Source organism: Nannospalax galili, unplaced genomic scaffold, assembly GCF_000622305.1.
Source record: "Nannospalax galili isolate Female #2095 unplaced genomic scaffold, S.galili_v1.0 scaffold2046, whole genome shotgun sequence".
Lineage (NCBI taxonomy): Eukaryota > Metazoa > Chordata > Mammalia > Rodentia > Spalacidae > Nannospalax > Nannospalax galili.
The window spans coordinates 183,661-201,654 of NW_008354294.1; the positions used below are offsets into that span (position 1 = coordinate 183,661).

Below are 17,994 nucleotides of genomic sequence, written 5' to 3' on the forward strand. Positions count from 1 at the left end.
AAAAAAGAGTGGGACTGAAGAGATGGCTCAGTGGTTAAGAGCACTGACTGCTCTTGCAGAGGACCTAGGTTTGAATCCCAGCACCTACATGGAGGCTAGCAGTCATCCGAAACTCCAGTTGCAGGGGATCCAACTCTCTTTTCTGACCTCCATGAGCATTGCATGACACATGTGCACTTATATACATGCAGGCAATACACTTATACACATAAAAGAAAATAATAAATAAAATATTTAGAAATTAAAAAAAAAAAGATTATGAGTTGGTTTTCTGGAGGCCTGAGATTATCTTCAGATAAAGAATAAATTAAATACTTTCTTACCTCAACATGAAACTTTTTATTTGAAGCACTCAGACAATTTTATTAGCACTTGAGAGGAAAATAGTAACCAGGCAAGCAAGCTTTAAATCTCAGCAGCCACTGGGAGGCGGGAGATGGATAAGAAGAGTGAGAAGCCAAGTGTGATGGTACAAGCCTTTAGCCCTAGCACTAAGGAGACAGAGGCAGGCACATCTCTTGAGTTCAAGGCTAGCCTGGTCTACATTTGTGAATTCCAGGCAAGCCAGGGCTACATAGTTGAGATCCTGTGTGGTGATTTGAATGAGAAGTGTTCCCCATAGATGCCAGGTATTTCAACACTTGGTCAGTTGGTGACACTGTTTGGGGAAGGTCCTGGAATTTCAGGAGGTGTGGCCTTGCTGAAGGAAATATGTCATTGGAGGCGGACTTTGAGAGTTCATAGCCTCATCCTACTTCCAGCATACCTCTCTCTCTCTGCTTGCTTCCTGTGATTGATTGAAGACAGATGTGAGCTCTTAGCTTTCTGCTCCTACCGTCATGCCTCCTCCACCATTATGAACTTTCCCTTTGGAACCATAAACCAAATAAACTCTTCTATACATTACCTTGGTCATTGTGTTTCATCACAGCAACAGGAAAGTAGCTAATACATCCTGTCTCAAACAAAAAAGCAATAGAGAAAAATCATACTTTTTGAGTTAGGGCCAGAAATATATGCAAACTCAGCAATGGAGGTCTGCAAGCTCTGTGTGTGTGTGTGTGTGTGTGTGTGCGCGTGTGTGTGTGTGGTGTGTGTGTGTGTGTGTGTGTGTGTGTGTGTGTGTGTGTGTGCGCCATGTCAGGACACGCATAGTGTCTTAACCTTCTGATTTTGTCTTTGTGGGTTTCTCTGAAGTACTCCAATTCCCTTCCACCATGCAGCTGCTTCAACCTCCATTGAGAAAGGCATGACTTCTCTTTCTCTTCTCTGTCTTCCTCCTTCAGGCAGCTTGCCTATCCTGTTGTTTTTCTCCTAAGCTTTAATAAAATTGTCCTAAAGCTTTCTTCTCAACATGAATCTTCTAATGCAGAAATATGTAAAGGACCCCATAAAATGTTATTTTTAAAATAAAGTTCTTTTTGTTTTGTTTTTGAGGAAGCAAGCTAAAACATGATCATTACCATACAATCATAATCATGACAGAAGAAGACATTAGGCAGCTGCTGTTCTCTTAATTGTCACATCCATTTTACCAGCAGAGCAGAAATCCTGTTTAGGATCCACTCCTGTTGGAGGCATGCCTCTCTTGTATTGCCATAAAAACCTGGGCATAGTATGGTTAGTGACCTTTTAGACTGGCCAGACTAGTGTGTCTGAGTTTCCCACATCCCATGAGGACTCATTTGGTTAGGGTTTTGTCAAGGGGAGTCAAGCATTTGAAAAGTTCTCTAATTAGGTAATGTTTAAGCTCTGTGCCAATGTAAGAATCTGTGAATTAATTCCCTCAGCACTTTGTGTAGTCTGTGTCATTTCTAGTTTGGTTTGCTTGGTGTTTTCCATTTATGGTTAATCTATATAGCTGGATTCAAAGAAAGTTCCTTAGGGATAGATTCCCTAAGACCCTTCATTCAGTACTATGCGTATAGGGGCTTTTTGAATGCTTGGGCTAGGAAGCATTTGTTTTCAAGAAAAGAAAAAAAACTGAATATAATACAGAAAGTGATGGAAGGGAATGGCCTAGTATGGTCTTTGCTTCTTCAGCCTCTTCACCCCTGTTTCCTTTATTAGAGACATCTAGCTAATTGTACTGAACAACTTTCTAAACTCCTTGAACTTGATAAGGTTCTTTCTTGCCAGGACACCTTAACCTGCAATGTTTTTCTCTTTTCCATCTCCAGCTGCCCTCAAGTATCTCCTCTCCTCTGGCAGCTTCCTTCATAAACTGATCGGTCCCAGTACTGTGCTGAGCACACACTGTTATGCTAATACTCATCTCACCAATATGTGGTTGATTCTAGCTTCTCGACTTCAGGTCCTTCTGAAAACAGAGACCACACTAGGCCATACTCTTCCATCACCTTCTGTATTATATTCTAATTTTCTCTTTCTGAAATCCAAGTATCTAGTAAAGAACAATGAAAGAATTTCAAGGAAAACATCCTCGGATCTTCCTTGTATTCTTAGGTGGTACCTAGCAGAGCCAGTGGCAGATAATATCACATCCTTGCAAGTCTCTCTGAAAGGACAGACCCAAGGCACTCTCCGCTTTTGCTATTTTAATTACAGGAGAGTTTGGTGCTTGAATTCTAAGGGGATGAGGAAGAGAAGACCATGCAAATTCACCAAGCCTATTTGCTTATCTAGCTACCTGAGGATGGAAGTAGAGTTTAAGTATTCTTATTTGGCTGATCTGAAGTAAACGGTAAAAACACCTGGTGTCTTTCACCACCTACCATCCTGGTCCTTGCAGCTGCTCTTCTAACCTTTCTTGACTAATTGCAGAAAAAAAATTGTTTGTGGGTCCGACCACAGTAATGCTAATAGATTATCTCCAGCCTCTTTCAGAAGCCTCTAGCCCAGTTACTAAGCAAAGTTTTACCAGCCCTCCCTCCTAGCAAGGTTCCTTTTTTTTTTTCTTTTTTTTTTTTTAAACAAGGAGCCAGAAACATCTGGCTAAAGGCCAGTAGCTACAAAGCAGAAGCCACGGTGGTGGGCTTTTTGTCACATGAGGCCAGCAAGCTGGGATAATTCAGTTGGAGAATCCTGCTGAGGAGATAGGGTAATCCAGTTAAACCATTGCTATCCTGCAAAGGGGTTTGTGGCAGCTAATCAGTTGTCTGCCTCATGAAAGCAGCTGTTTCTGAATGCCCCCCCATCCCCTTAACGCTTTTTAGGACTCTCAGTAGGCACTATCTACCACCAGATGATGTAACTGAAGTAACTGGAAATATCTCACTTAGGAAGTATTCCTCTCACCAAGATGATCAAAGTATCTCTTAGGTTTTGCTCAACCTGATATCAACTCAGTCTGATTTTTAATGCTTCAGAAAGGTTTCTAGTGGTTTGTTTTATTTTGTTTATGTGTATGAGTACCTTACCTGCATGTATGTAAATACACCCATGCATGCAATGCCCTCAGAGGCTAGAAGAGGGCATGGATCCCCTGGAAACTGGAGTTACAGAGAGTCATTAGTTACCATGGGGGTGCTGGAAACCAAACCCAGATCCTCTGCAATAGTAACCAGTGCTCTTAACTGCTGAGCCATCTCTCTAGCCCCTCTGGTTTTAAATTTATTTATTTATTTATTTATTTATTTATTTATTTATTTAGTTAGTTAGTTAGTTAGTTGTGTGTATCTGTCCTATCTATCTATCTATCTATCTATCTATCTATCTATCTATCTATCTATCATCTATCAGACAGGGTCTCACTATATAGTACTGGCTGACCAGGAACTAACCATGTAGACCAGGCTAGCCTCTCACTGAGATCTACCTGCCCACCCAAGTGCTTAGATTAAAGGTATATACTACCATGCCTGGTCCGTGGTTTCTGGGTTTTGAGGTCTTGGTTGCTCCTACATTCGCAGAACCAAAGCCCCTAGCAAATGTTCCTGAAGCCACTGTTTTAGTGGATGGCACTGCCTTTTTTGGGTCGGGGGAGTTGGGGATGGAACCTAGGTCTTTACACATGCTGGGCAAGTGCAAGTATATTACCACTGAGCTCTATCTCTAGCCAAGCAGTGCCTGTTTTTAAGATAGGTGTTCTGCTGGATGTGGTGGCTCACGCCTTTAGTCCCAGCACTTGGGACAGAGGCAGGTGGATTTTTGCAAACCAGCCTGGTTCGCAAAAACTACATAGTGAGTTTCAGGACAGCTGGGGCTATAGGGAGACCCTGTCTCAAAAAAAAAAAAAAAAGATAAAAAATAAAAAAAATAGATAGGTGTTCTGTATCATCATTTAAAGGGAAGTGGTGAATTTTTGTTTAATGGGGCTATAGGACATCTCTCTCTGCATAGGTTAGTATAGGTGCTTCATCTGTAAAGTTAGCTCTGCCCTTGAAGGCAAGCTTATGTAGATAAGGGCCCCCAAGAGAGAGCTTATCTGCCCTGCATTCCCCCACTCATTGGTATTAATTCTTGGAATTTACTGTGGTAATAGTTAAGGAGGTGAACTTGTTGGCCCAACAGACATTCCCAGGAGAACATCCTCGAGAGTATTGATTTATTTTAATTCCCACTGACGTCTCTTCCAGGAGATAATCTCTTCAGGATCCCATATGAAAACTCTTCTGCAAATGAATTGGTAATTGCTCTTAGCCTTGATACACTTGTTCTAAGCAGTTCTTCAGACCTCTGGATCAGTGCTTTTCAAACAGTGCTCCTTGGACATTGGAACTAAACACAGATTCACTTTAGACCTAAAAGAAGAATGGGGGCTGGTAATCCCAGCTACTGAGAGACTGAATTGGGAGATTGCCAGTTTGAGGCCACCCTGGGCTATATAATGAGACCCTGTCTCCAAAGGAAAAAAAATATTAAAAAGATACTGGAAATGAGGCAGTAGCTGTTATTTTGGGTTTTTTTTTGGGGGGGGGGGCTGGTTGTGGTTGGGGGGGGGGGGTTATTTTTTTTTTTTTTTTTTTTTTTTTTTTGCCTTTTTGAGCCAGGGTGTCCCTGTAGTCCTGTCTGGCCTGGAACTTGGTATATAGACCAGGCTGGCCTCACTCTCACAGAGAATTAAAGGTGTGCACCACCACACAGAGCTTAGTATCTGTGTATCTATATTTTTAAAACAAGCCTCCCATATGGTTTACACTTGAGTTTGTGGATTTCTTAATTTCTTCTCCCTTCACTGTGAGACTGAGGTTTTGCCTTCAGCCTTAAAGCAAGGCAGAGACCCAGTCTCAGACTCACTCACTTTTACTCATTTAACTTTGTAGTTTGAGGCATGTCTACTTTGATTCTTTGCTAATTTTATTGTAGGCCTTGTGCGGTTTGTGTTTTGTTTTCACCAAACTCAACCTTCCCCCTCCCTTGCCCTTTTACTTGAAATTTTAGAAGATAATACTTTTTTTTTTTTCTCGTCTTTTTGAGACTAGGTTTCTCTGAAGCCGCAGCTGGCCTGAAACTTGCTATGGAGACCAGGTTGTCCTCGATCTCACAGAGATCTACCCACCTCTGCCTCCCAAGTGTGGGGATTAAAGGTGTACACAACCACACCTAGCTAATACTTTTATTTTTATTACATCTTCAGCTATTTGCATTTTTCATTTTGAAATAGTAAGGCCGATAAACATTCATTGTTCCTTTCATTTCCTTTTAAAAACTTGGAGTTTGATACTCCAGTAGAGATTGACAGGATGGAACTGGAGGAGACCAGAGCCGTTGCCACCTATTACAGCCAGCTTTTGAGTTGTAGTTGTCAGTTCATTGTGGTAGGATGGCATGGGAGAACAGAACAGTTCACATTATGGTCCAGACTCAGAATTTGCCTGTCGTGCTTTATCTGCTGCTCTCCAGTTCCTTTCTTAGCTGTCTATACTTGCTGGAGTCTTTGCTTCCTCATGCTGAGTCATTTATTTTTTTTCACTTGTGTCCTCACTTCTTTTTTTTTTTTTTTTTTTTTTTTTTTTTTTTTTTTGTCTTTTTGAGACAGGGTCTCCCTGTAGCCCCAGCTGACCTGGAACTCACTATGTAGACCAGGCTAGCCTTGAACTCACAGAGATCTGCCTGCCTCTGCCTCCCAAGTGTTGGGACTAAAGGCTCAGCTTGTGTTCTTATTTCTAAAATATAGGACCCTTTTGGTGTTTGTCCTCTGCTTTCTGAGGCCAGCCTTAGTCCTCACTAATAATCGGCAGAGCAGGAAAAATCATCCCAGGTTCCTGCTTTCTCTTTCCCTTCCTTCTGTCTGCTAGTGAGTCCCCTAAGCTAGATATGCTGCTCTCTATGACTCAAGTCTTCTGTTTGACTTTCTTTTGCTTGAGGCAGTCAGGGCTTTTCATTAATTTCTGTTTTAAGTTACCCTTTTAGAGGCTGTGAGCTGAAGTTTTGCTGAATTCTCAAAACACTAAACTGCCTGTGTTCCCTCTCAGCTTTCAGTTTCTAATTGGAACAAGGCACAATATTGTAACAGAAAACTGCAATTAATTTTCTAAAATAGTGACAACTTGCACATTATAATAACTTTGGTTGTAACCAAGTGAAAGCATAATAACAAAAAATACCAAATTACTAATGAAGCCAGAAATAGGCATAATACCAAACTGTTCTCCAGTTTGTATCACCATAAGTGCTGTGTTACTTGTGGATGGATTAAAAAGTCAGCAGCTGGAGCAAGGGGCTCAAGGATGGGACTAGGAAATGCTAGGGCATCCTGAACTAGAAAATAAGAGTAAGGATTAGTGTCTTCTGTACTAGGAGTCAGCATGTGCCTGTTCTGTTCTTTCTCCCCAAGACTTGGGCATCCTTTCCCAACAGATGGGGATTGTGGGTAGATAGGTGATTCCGTAATTGAAAGGCTAGGGATGTAGCTCAGTGGTAGAGTACTTTTCTGGCATGTGCAACACTGGAATTCCATACCCAGCACCACAAGGAGAAAGAACTGAAGATGACCCTCATCACATAATCCCTGCATATCCCAGAGGCACTGGCAGCTTGATGCTCACTGGTGCTGGTTTCCTTTTTCTCTCATCTTTTTTCCAGTAGAAATGATGGACAAAGAGACCTTTATTTGACTTAGTTGGGGGAATAATGATCAATTTATTGAAAGCCTTTTCTTTATGCAATAAGAGTATATTCAAAGATTGAGTATTGCCAAGAAAATTTGGAAAATGTATGTGTTTGTTTGTTTATATTGTTTTTAAACCTGAGCCTTTTATAAGCAAGCACTTCACTACTGAGCTATAGTCCCAGCTATAAAATTTTTAGTTTGTAGTGCTAGGGATTGTGCCCAAGGCTCAGGACATGTACATGCTAGGTAAGCATTTTACCTCAGTTTTACCACTGAGCTACATCCCCAGGCTCTCTTTCCTTGTTGATTTTATGAGTTCTGCTGTTAAGTGATGAATTCTTATCTGGTTTATGTCTATGGCTCCTATTAACCATATCTTTCAGATATCTCCAGGCAGTTGAGAAATTGACAGATATTTCTTATCCTGGACTTTTCTGGGTTATACTAGCCATCATCCTAGTCCTGATCCCTGAGACACTTCAGGACTAGGACTGAGCCAGACTTGACGTACATCAGTAATCTCAACCCTTGGGAAGTGGAGGCAGGAAGATTAAGCATTCCAAGGTTATAGTCAGCTATGTAATGGGCTATGAGACCCTGTCTCAGCAAGCACGACAGCATCAGCAAAAAAGAGGACCATGAGAAAGGCTTGGTGTCCAGAGTGCTCATTTTACTGTGACTACATTTTCACCTTAGATCCTGGATCCAGGTAGATGCCTGATGCCATCGGTCCTGACCAGCATTTATATATATAACTGTATATATGGGACTCTCTAACCCTCCGCCTGATTTTTCCATGCCTAATCTTTACTAAGATGCACCCATCCTGCTCTGTGGTATGATCTTAATCATCAGTACTTCTCTAGATTCTAAAAGTCCGATTTTCCAAAAGTGACCCAGAACTCTAGTTCAGTAAAGAATACTCTGGAGTTGGAGGGATATGGAGCCTCTTAATCTTGGGGGAAGCAGGTCTGGCCTTGTGGGAGGCAAAATACCAAAAATAAAGATACTTTATTTTTGTATCCTGGAAGGGTACTGTTTCTTCAAGGGGAGACTGAGACAGAAGCTAGACGGCTTTGTTGTCAGAACTGATTTACTACTTCCCAAGATTCTGTCCTCATTAATTTTCTTAAAGCTGCCTGTCAGTTGATTAAAAGCTGCTTCCGCTACAGTTATCTTAAAGTTGACTGCTGAGATGTGGTACAAAGCATCTATCCTCAAAAAGTTTCTCTCTTCAGAACATTGTAGAAAAGGGGAAGGGGCAAAGGAGAAGTCAGAGGTGTCTCTGACGTAATTTGTCAAAGAGAGGGAACAAGATACGAAATTAAAAATAACGCTTGAGCTGTCGTCAAAGCCATTTGTTTAGGAGAATTTTTCCATGGCATAGTCATACAGCTCTGATGATTTCTTTCCCCACATCCTCTTAGAAGAGTGGAGTCTCTACCGCATTCTAGTCTTTTCGCTTAAGAAAATTTTACTGTGCCCCTCTCATAGATATTAAACCTCTTGGGACCAAGGAAGTTCAGGGTAGAGTCTTTGCCTAGCATGTGAGCTGCCTTGGGTTCAGTCCTCCCTACTGAAAAAAAAGGGTGGGGGGAGGGGTATAATTAAACCACTACAGATGCTAGCCAGAAAAAGAACCAAATCTTCTGACAAGTTTGCACCACCACCTGCAGTGAGACTCCATAGCAGTTTGAAAAATGTCCCCTAAACCAAGATCTAAGGGTATTTTTGTGACAAAAATTAAGGGCAAGAAAGCACTGTTGTTCACATTGGATCTACATTGGCTGTAAATAAAAGGGGCAGAATTATGAGATGGAGGGTGATTGTCGCTTCTGGATTGGAGGGTTTAGTGGCCTGAGACATTTATATGTAAATAGGCGGCCCTAGTGTTCCATGTGATGGGAGCTAAGTCAAAGTTTCAGTAAACATTTAGGAATGTGAGACAGTCGTTCAGTATTTCTGATTAACTTCTCATCTCTTCCCTCTTCCACTTTCTGGGCTTCAAATTAAATTCAGGACTTCTCAGAATTTTTCTTTTATCAAGGGCCACATACTTTACTAAGACTGGGACATTAGTGAACAGAGACCTGCCCTGGTCTTGGTACTTCTCCATTTGATCCCTTGCTGCTCCTGTCTGAGCACAGAAGTTGTGAGACTGGTCTTGTTTTAAGAAAGGGATTTGAGGGGGCTGGAGAGATTGCTCAGTGGTTAAGAACACTGGTTGTTCATGCAGAAGACCTGGGTTCGAATACCAGCACCCACATGGCAGATAACAGCTGTCTGTAACTCCAGTCCCAGGGGTTCCTACAGCCTCTTCTGACCTCCTTGGGCATTGCATAACATTGGTGCACTTACCTACATGCAGGAAATACACGCATACACATAAAATAAAAATAATAAAAAAAAGAGAATCTGAGGTCATAATGCTCAGTGGTAGAACACTTACATTTGCAAAGCTCTAGGTTGGATCCCCAACACCAGAAAAGGAAGAAAATTAAAGTTAGGCATGATGTTACAATCCCAACATTCCAGAGGTTGAAGCAGGAAGATTGTTTCACGACCACATAGCAAGGTGAAACTTGTCTCAAAAATAAAATAATGAGATTGTCCTAGGAATGAAGAACTCCAGGAATTCATGGATATGACCAAGGGTCAGCATTCCAAAGGATGACCACAGTGTGCCTCCCCCTGTTGCCCTGGGATATTTGTGTTTCTCAGCCTTTGACAAGGATGTACCTATCCATTTCCAGGGGGAAGGTCAGCTGTCTCCTGTCATCTGCTTTCCACTGGTTTTTCTCATTTTCCTAGAGAACTGATTCTCTTCTAATCATCTTCTCTTGAAAACATAGAGCTTCCCATGTCTTTTAAAAGCCCACTCTTCTAAGCTCCAGTAGCCTGCCTTCCACCTGCTCACATGGCCCTTCAGGCCTCCATTTCCAGTTATCCTCTTTCTCCAACCAGTTTAGGCTGCCTTAAGGTAGTACAGACTACCAGTCACACTAGATCTCCTGGCATCACTGCAAGGCTCCATCTTCACAGGTGTTTTTCTTCTGGCTTCTTACTGGGCAGGATCTGAGCAGTATAGTCTGTTGTGGGATCTAATGGTCTGGGTTGTTTGTTTGACATGCAGTGGAAAAGGATTTTATTGAAGGCTTCGGCGTATTTCTCCTGTGTTGTTTGTTTTTGTTTTCTTTCTCTCTCTCTTTTTTTTTTTTTTTTTTTTTTTTTTTTTTTTTTCCCCCCCTTTTTTTTTTTTTTTTTTTTTTTTGTTTTTTTGAGACATGGTCTTCTTTCACCCCCACCTTCCCTGAACCTCACTATATAGCCCGGGCTGCCCGCAACCTCAAAAACACCCCCCTGCCTCTGCCTCCCAAGTGCTGGAAGAAAAGACATGTGCCACCATGCCCGGCTGTTTTTGTTTTCTTTTGAGACAGAGTTTTGCTAATTTAGCCTAGGCTGCTGTGTAACTCCTTGTGTAGCATGAGCAAGCCTCAGACTTGGAATCCTCCTTTCTCTATCTCCATAGTGCTAGGATTATAGGGATGCACCATGCCCAGCTTCCTCTGAATTTTAAAGGTTTCCACTGACTTTTCATTCTTTTCCAGTCTTTCATTGAGCAGGAAACAAAACCCTTTCAGTTTTGATCTAGGAACTTTTTCTTTTGTTCCTACTTCCTAGTTGGGTTTGAGGAATGGATGAGCAGGTGATACAGGGGCTTTTGTTGGACCCTAGAAGTGGAAGAATCATTATCATACTCTGCTCCTTTAAAACCATAAAAATTTGGTGGCCTGGCCCTTTCCCTATGCATGTGCTGAGGCTATATTGACTCTAAAAATCTGCTCCTTCTAGAATATTATTGATTTTAATTTTCTTAGTGTTCTTCAGGAGGGGAGGTGTGCTGTTAGTATCTGTCATGTTCCAGGGCATAGCTGCTGCTAAGACAGGTGAAACCAGGACTCTTAAAACATGAGTCAGCAGCTCTGTTATGTTCCCAGCCTTCCATGGAGTCCCAGGTCCTGATAATTCTCCTCCAGCGTGCTAGAATTAAGTGTTGTAGCTCATGGGAAGTCACTTTTGTCATAGATGATTGGGGTGGCAGGTTGCCTGGCCTTTGACATCCCCAGGGAGCTTCAAGATACCTGAATGGTATTAAGGAACCCGTTCTGTGAGGTGTATTGCAGTACTGTAGGTGAAGGCAAAAATGCCCTCAGCAGTCTCAAATGCTTTTCTTTTCTCTTCTCTTCTCTTTTCTTTTCTTTTCTTTTCTTTTCTTTTCTTTTCTTTTCTTTTCTTTTCTTTTCTTTTCTTTTCTTTTCTTCTCTTTTTTGAGACAGGGTCTTCTTGTAGCCCCAGTTGTCCTGGAACTCACTATGTAGACCAGTAGACAAGGCTGACCTTGAACTCACAAAAATTTGCCTGCCTCTGCCTCCCAGGTGCTGGGATTAAAGGCGTGCGCCACCACACCCAGCTCAAATGCTTTTCTTGTCAATGCTGATGAATTTGGCTTATGGAGCCAGTCCTCATTACAGTCTTGGAAGAGCCTCACCGTACCCAGTTTCTGGTTCTGACAGACTAATGGCTAAAACCTGTGGTTCTGGAGTAGCTGGAGCTACCTAACCATCTATCAGTAATGGGGAAATTGTTGCTCAGATAGTTTCTCATCTCCAGAGCTAACTAATTGTAGGCATGTTTCCTCTCATGAGATATACTGAGAGCTGTTAAGCTCTAAACAGGGAAAGGAGTAGAAACTATACCCTTGAGAGCCTTTGAGATTGGGCCAGATTCTCATTGCTCTATGGCCCTTTGGTTGCATTCATGTCTGAAAAGACCTAGGAGTTGGTAATTCCCACACTCCTGCACCCTCTAGGTATCATCCACTCTTCAGTCCTGTGCTCATCTCCCTTCTGTTCACCCTCATGCTAGAGTGTGGTAAAGAAGTGAGAATTCAGGAATCCTGCAGGCTGCTGATGTTCCCGGGGATTTTCTGGCTTCCTGCCACAAAGCAAGATTTAGCCCAATACCCAAACATGACAGAAGGTAGGCCCTTGGGAGTTTCCCTTTCAGCACTGTTTCAGGACTTGGTTATAGGGGAGGTAGGCCAGAGATAGAAGATATATCCATGTGTCCATGTCCCTATAGATATGTGAGTTGTGAAGTGGCTAGCAAGGTCTGAGGAGTCTCAACCTTTAGTCACTAGTTTCATTACAGTCCCTCTGGCCTTGTCTATCCTAAGCTGGGCTCACCTGTCCTATTGGCCTTTTGGGAATTTTATTCCCAAAGCAAGTTGCTATAATAAGTGAATTGATAGTATTTACTTGTTAATCCGTCTGCAGCAACAAACAACAAAAGGTAAACTTGTGATGTAGGAGAAGTTTGTTTGCTGCTTTCATGGTCGAAAATTTCTAGGAGAGGTTTGTCTCTCTTTTCAGTATTTTATTTTTATTTTATGTGTATGAGTGTATTGCTTGAATGTATGTAAGTACACTGTGTCATGCAATGCCTGAGGAGGTCAGAGGAGGTTTGTTGGATCCCCTGGAACTAGAGTTGCAGCAGACAGTTGTGTTCCCTCCCCCTCCCCCTCCCCCTTCCCCTCCCACTCCTCTCCTTCTCCTCAGCCAAGGTCTCACTGTGTAGCCCTGGCTGACCTGGAGCTCACTATTTAACCCTATGTAACCCTGGCTAGCCTCGAACTCACAGAGATCCACCTGCCTTTGCCTCCTGAGAGCTGGGATTAAAGACCAGCATACCCAGCCTTTGTTTGTTTTTTTTAATTCTTTGAGATTCCCATCAAAATTTCAGTGCAACCCTTAACCATCTGGTTTACTACAACCTTACTATTTTCCTCCCTACAAAACTATTTTCTTGGCCTTTTTCTCCATTCCTCACAATATTAAGTCACTGTGAATTTAGGGAAATGGTATTGTGACGATCAAACAGAGCTGCACAGGCCCAACCCAAGGGTTTCCTCCCTTCATTCAGCTCATCAGAATTAACACTCATCCTTTCTTAAACAGATTAATGATCTTAACCACAACTGTGTGCTCATGACCAACTTGTCCAGTTAGTGTGCATGCCACATTGTATTTAACCACAGAGCCTTTAGACTAGGAATAACATTGATTATCTTCTGGGCAGAGAAAGAATAAAGATACTACTCCACATTTCTTTATTTAAAGGAAAAGAGTTGCATAGAAGCAAAGAGAAAGGGGGCTGGAGAAATGGCTCAGCGGTTAAGAACACTGACTGTTCTTGCAGAAGACCCTGGTTCGAATCCCAGCACCCACATGGCAGCTAACAACTGTCTATAATTCCAGTTCCAGGGGATCCGACAGCCTCTTCTGTCCTCCCTGAGTATTGCAAGACATGGGTGCCCTTACCTACATGCAGGCAATATACAAATGGACATAAAAATATTAAATGAATTTTTTTTTTAAAAAAAGGAGCAAAAAGAAAGGAATGGTTTGTGCAAGGCTTCTGCCAAATACGTTTGTATGAGGAGAGGAGAGGCAGCCACATTCTCAGTGATTAGGACTGAAGTTCATACGTTCATTAGGCTCCCCATCCCCCTTTTTTTAGACTGGGTCTTCTCTTGTTATGTAGCCCAGGCTGGCCTCAAGCTTGAAGTTATCCTTCTGCCTCTTAAGTACTGAAATTACAGATTTGTGCTACTATACCTGGTGTCATTGAGCTGTTAGTTACTTAGGTAGAAAATTTAATGAGCCCTGGATAAATCTTAAATCTAGAGTTGAGTCTTACAGGGAGAGCAAAGAAGATTGTTTTTTGGGGGTTTTTTTTTTGTTTTGTTTTTTTGTTTTTCTCCAGATAACTTCATGTACTCTTTCTTCTTTGATTTATTATTTATTTTGGATCCCCTGGAACTGGAGTTACAGACAGTTGTTAGCTGCCATGTGGGTGCTGGGATTCGAACCCGGGTCTTCTGCAAGAACAATCAGTGTTCTTAACCGCTGAGCCATCTCTCCAGCCCCAGTTTGGTGGTATTGCTTTTAAATTAATTTGTGTGTGTGTGTGTGTGTGTGTGTGTGTGTGTGTGTGTGTGTGTACACGTCCACTTGTGCCGTGTGGCACATGTATGAAGTCAGAGGACAACTCTCAGGAATTGGTTCTGTCTTGCCACCTTGTGGGTTATGGGATTGAACTCAGGTTGTCAGACCTGGGAGCAAGCACCTCAACCTGCTGAACCATCTTGTCAGCCCTTGGTTTGGTTTGTTTAAGAGAGTCTTATATAGCCCAGGCTGGCTTTGAACTCTTGATCCTCCTGCCTCAGTCTTCCAGATTCTAGAATCACAGGTGTGCTCCACCATGCCAGGTGGTTCTTAATGCAGCAAGTACAGGGCAGTCAATCTAACTACTCAAGTCAAAGCCAATTCTGTATCTGTAAAGGGGGCCCATTCAACCTCAGGATCATAGCAGGGCCATTGTAGAAGGGTGCCATGAACTGTCAGGCACATTTCTTAGTGCCACACCTGAAAAGTTACTGGTAACAGGATTCTCTGCATGTGTGAGAAGATATAGAATGTGTGTGTGTTCTAGATACTGTCTTAGTGAAGGCCTTTCAGGTTGGTACCCAAAGCACATATACCAGTATTTTCAAATCCAAGACTGCTTGGTTTATTTATTGTTTTTTAAGTTCTATTTATTATTTTTATTTTATATGTATGAGTGTATTCCCTGAATGTATGTAAGTGAACCCATGTCATACAAAGACTGCAGAGGCCAGAAGATGACTTCGGATCGCCTGGTATTGGAGTTAATGGACTGTTGTTAGCTGCCATGGGTCCTCTGGAAGAACAGCAAGTGCTCTTAACTGCTCAGCTGTCTCTCCAGCCCCTTAATATTTTTATTTTATGCATATGAATGTATTGCCTTCATGTGTATAAGTGCACTTGTATCATGCAATGCCCGTGGAGGTCAAAGGAGGGCATTGGATCCCCTGGAACTGAAGTTAGGAATGGTTGTTAGTCACCATGTAGATGTCGGGAATCAAACATGGGTCCTCTGTAAGAGTAGCCAGTGCTCTTAACTGGTGAGCCAGTTCTCCAGCCCCTCACAAGCCCTTTTTAAGACTCCAGATGCAAGTTCCTGGTTAATAGTAACAGTAGTTACTGTTTATGAGCTTGTACTATGTCAGGTAACTTGTGTCTCTCATCTCTTTCCCTAGTTATTGGAATGTGTCCACTTTTTTTTTTTTTTATGGTTTTCCTCCCTCCTGTTTGCAATACTTAGGATGAAACTCAGGTCTTGGGTATGCTAGGCAAGTGCTTATCATTGAGCTATACCCTCAGCATTCCTTTTTTTTTTTTGAGACTCTTATGATCTCACATCTCCCAGGCTGGCTTCTAACTCTATATAGCAAAAGATGACCTTGAACTTCTGATCCTCCTGCCTCCACCTCTTAAGTGCTGAGATTTCAGGTGTACATAACCATGCCCAGTTTATGTAGTGCTGGGGATTGAATCCAGGGCTTCATGTAGGCCAGTCAGGCACTGCCAATTGAGCTGCATTCCCACCCTTGAATATAGACTTTTAGACTGAGATCTAAACAAGTTATGTAGTCAGATCAAAGTTCAAACCTAAGTCTAAGAAAGTTCCAGCCTTTCATTCTTCCAATCCCTGCCCCAATCTCTGGCTAAAGGTACCTCTGAACTGATTCCCAGTTCAGTGCCAGAGGCCTTATGGCTAGCTTCCCCCCAGCCCAAACTGGACACAGCCAGGCCACCCTCAGGACAAAGTAGCTTGGGAAGATGGACAGAAATCACTGAGAAAGGGAGATCAGTCCAATGGTGATTTACATAAGCCAGAAGGAAATCATGTACTTGTGGATTCAAGATTCCCCACTGCCCTGCTCCCCACATCTGAATACACCTTTTAGGTTTCCTTAACAATAGCAGTTTTAACAGTGCTTTTAATTAGATGAATTAAGAATGTTCTCTGATGATATCACCCCCTCCCGCCCCCCTATCACCTCCAATTCCCCATTGCTGTGAGAGCTCTGGGGTTTCCATAGTAACAAGATTATCAACCCAGGTTGCCTCTCACTGGTTGTGCTGGTCAGAGGAAGGTTATAGCCAGTCCTTCCCAGTGTGGTGGGCTCTGGGTGAAGCCTTTCTGGGCCTGCTGTCAAAGCAATGAGGGGAGGAGTGCTGAGAGAATAAGAGCACAAGCATCCCCTGGTATCCCCTGAAAGAGACCTAGCTCCCCAGAAAACAGCTCCTGCCTCCCCAGGTTCTCATACAAGAGTTGAGAGTCAGCCCATTCCCAGTTGAAAGTCTCCTCTCCTCCCTGTGGTTAATTGGTTCCTACTTAGATTTCGTTAGTTTTGGTAACAATTTGTTTCTTCTTCCATTCTCTTCTCTCCCCTCAACCCAGAGAGTTTTCAACGTCCTTTACCCCATGCCTGCTGACCAGCGAAGACATGTCAGCATCAACTCTGCCCGTTGGCTACCTGAGCCAGGGCTTGGTTTGGCCTATGGCACCAACAAAGGAGACCTGGTGATCTGCCGACCAGAGTGAGTTGCTCAAGGGGTGGGGTGGACAGTATCTGAATGTAGTCCTAGATTAAGCAGTGCTTACCTGTGGGCCTGGCAGTCTAAATCCGGCTAGAGAACCATTGGAGGTAGCACACAGAGAGAATGAGAAGGAGAATCAAGTTCAAAACAGGCCTGGGCTACATAATGAGACCCTGTATCTAAAGAGAAAGAAGGGGGAGTCGGGGAGAGAGAGAGAGAGAGAGAGAGAGAGAGAGAGAGAGAGAGAGAACACTACATTCTTAGACTACCCCCTTCTCTCCCCTACTGCTTAAAGGGCTTCCTTCCCTCAGGGTAGATAGAGTTAGTTCTTCATTCCAAATACTGTCAAAGGGACTGCTTTAGTAGTAGCTGAGCGTGGTGGGGCACCCTTGTAATCCCAGCTACTTGGAAGCCTGAAGGATCTTGAATTCAAGTCTTGCCTGGGCTACATAGTGAGACCATATCTCTAAAAATAAAAAAGTTTGGGGAATGTTGATCATCAGTAGAGCATATGTAAGGTCTTAGGTTCAGTCTCTGGCACTGCCAAAAAAAGTTTTTTTAAAGATACTTCAGTGATTGTGTTTTCTTGAATCTGTATTTTCCTTTGTTTTCTCTTATTATCTGGTTTCTAGTGATAGTGAAGTCCCTTCTGGCAAATGAATAGCTATCAAAGGTTCTTTTTTAAACCTTTTTTGGAAAAATTCAACAGGTGGTCTTATGTTTTTGTAAATGCAACAGACATTAATTTAAATAAAATTGGAAATAGAATCTTGTTAAAACCTTAATTTGTCAAGCTACTGATCTCTAACAGCCTGTCTCTGTGTCTTGCTTGTGTTCCTTTCTGCTTGAAGCTCTAGCTTATAATAGTAAAAGAAGATTGAAAAGCTTGATTTGAAGTCACAGTGGTCTTGAAGTAGGGAGTAGATGGGAGCAGTAGCACCTCTGTTCTGATGACACCCCTTTCCCTTCCTCTGGGTTTTGGGGGCTAGAGGTATATCCAGGCACTTACTCAAGCCCCTGGAATTGGACTAATTTTTCATCAGTTTCTAGACCCAGCCTGGTGGGGAGTGTGAAGCCCTGTGCTTCACTGCAGATCAGGCTGATTGCTGCGTGGGGCACTGCGGGGTTCCAGCAGACTAAATGCCACTTCTACCTCCAGGCTGCCCCAATGCTGCCTGCCCTTCACTTGGTGCAGTCTTCTCCTGGGGTGTTATGCAGATTACAGTGCATATTGTGGCTGTATAGGGTCTCTGGTTTGGGGAGTACCCATATTGCCTTTATTTTTATTTTTTGTAGACAGGGTCTTTTTTTCTTTTTCTTTTTCTTTTTTTTTTCAGTCTTTTATTGAAACAGGGTCTCCCTGTAGCCCCAGCTGGTCTAGAACTCACTGTGTAGACCAGGCTGGCCTCGAACTCACAGAGATCCGCTTGCCTCTGCCTCCTGAGTGCT

At 42.7% G+C, this 17,994-nt stretch overlaps 1 protein-coding gene across 8 annotated transcripts in view; it reads left to right on the top strand.

The window, feature by feature from the left end:
- Nucleotides 1-17,994, top strand: part of Ambra1 (autophagy and beclin 1 regulator 1) — a 196,998-nt gene that overhangs the window by 163,566 nt on the left and 15,438 nt on the right. For all 8 annotated transcript variants that reach the window (XM_008851566.1, XM_008851570.1, XM_017802809.2 and 5 more), the window contains one exon: nucleotides 16,406-16,545. In XM_008851566.1, the coding sequence (XP_008849788.1) occupies nucleotides 16,406-16,545 (140 nt within the window). The remainder of the gene's footprint in view (nucleotides 1-16,405; nucleotides 16,546-17,994) is intronic.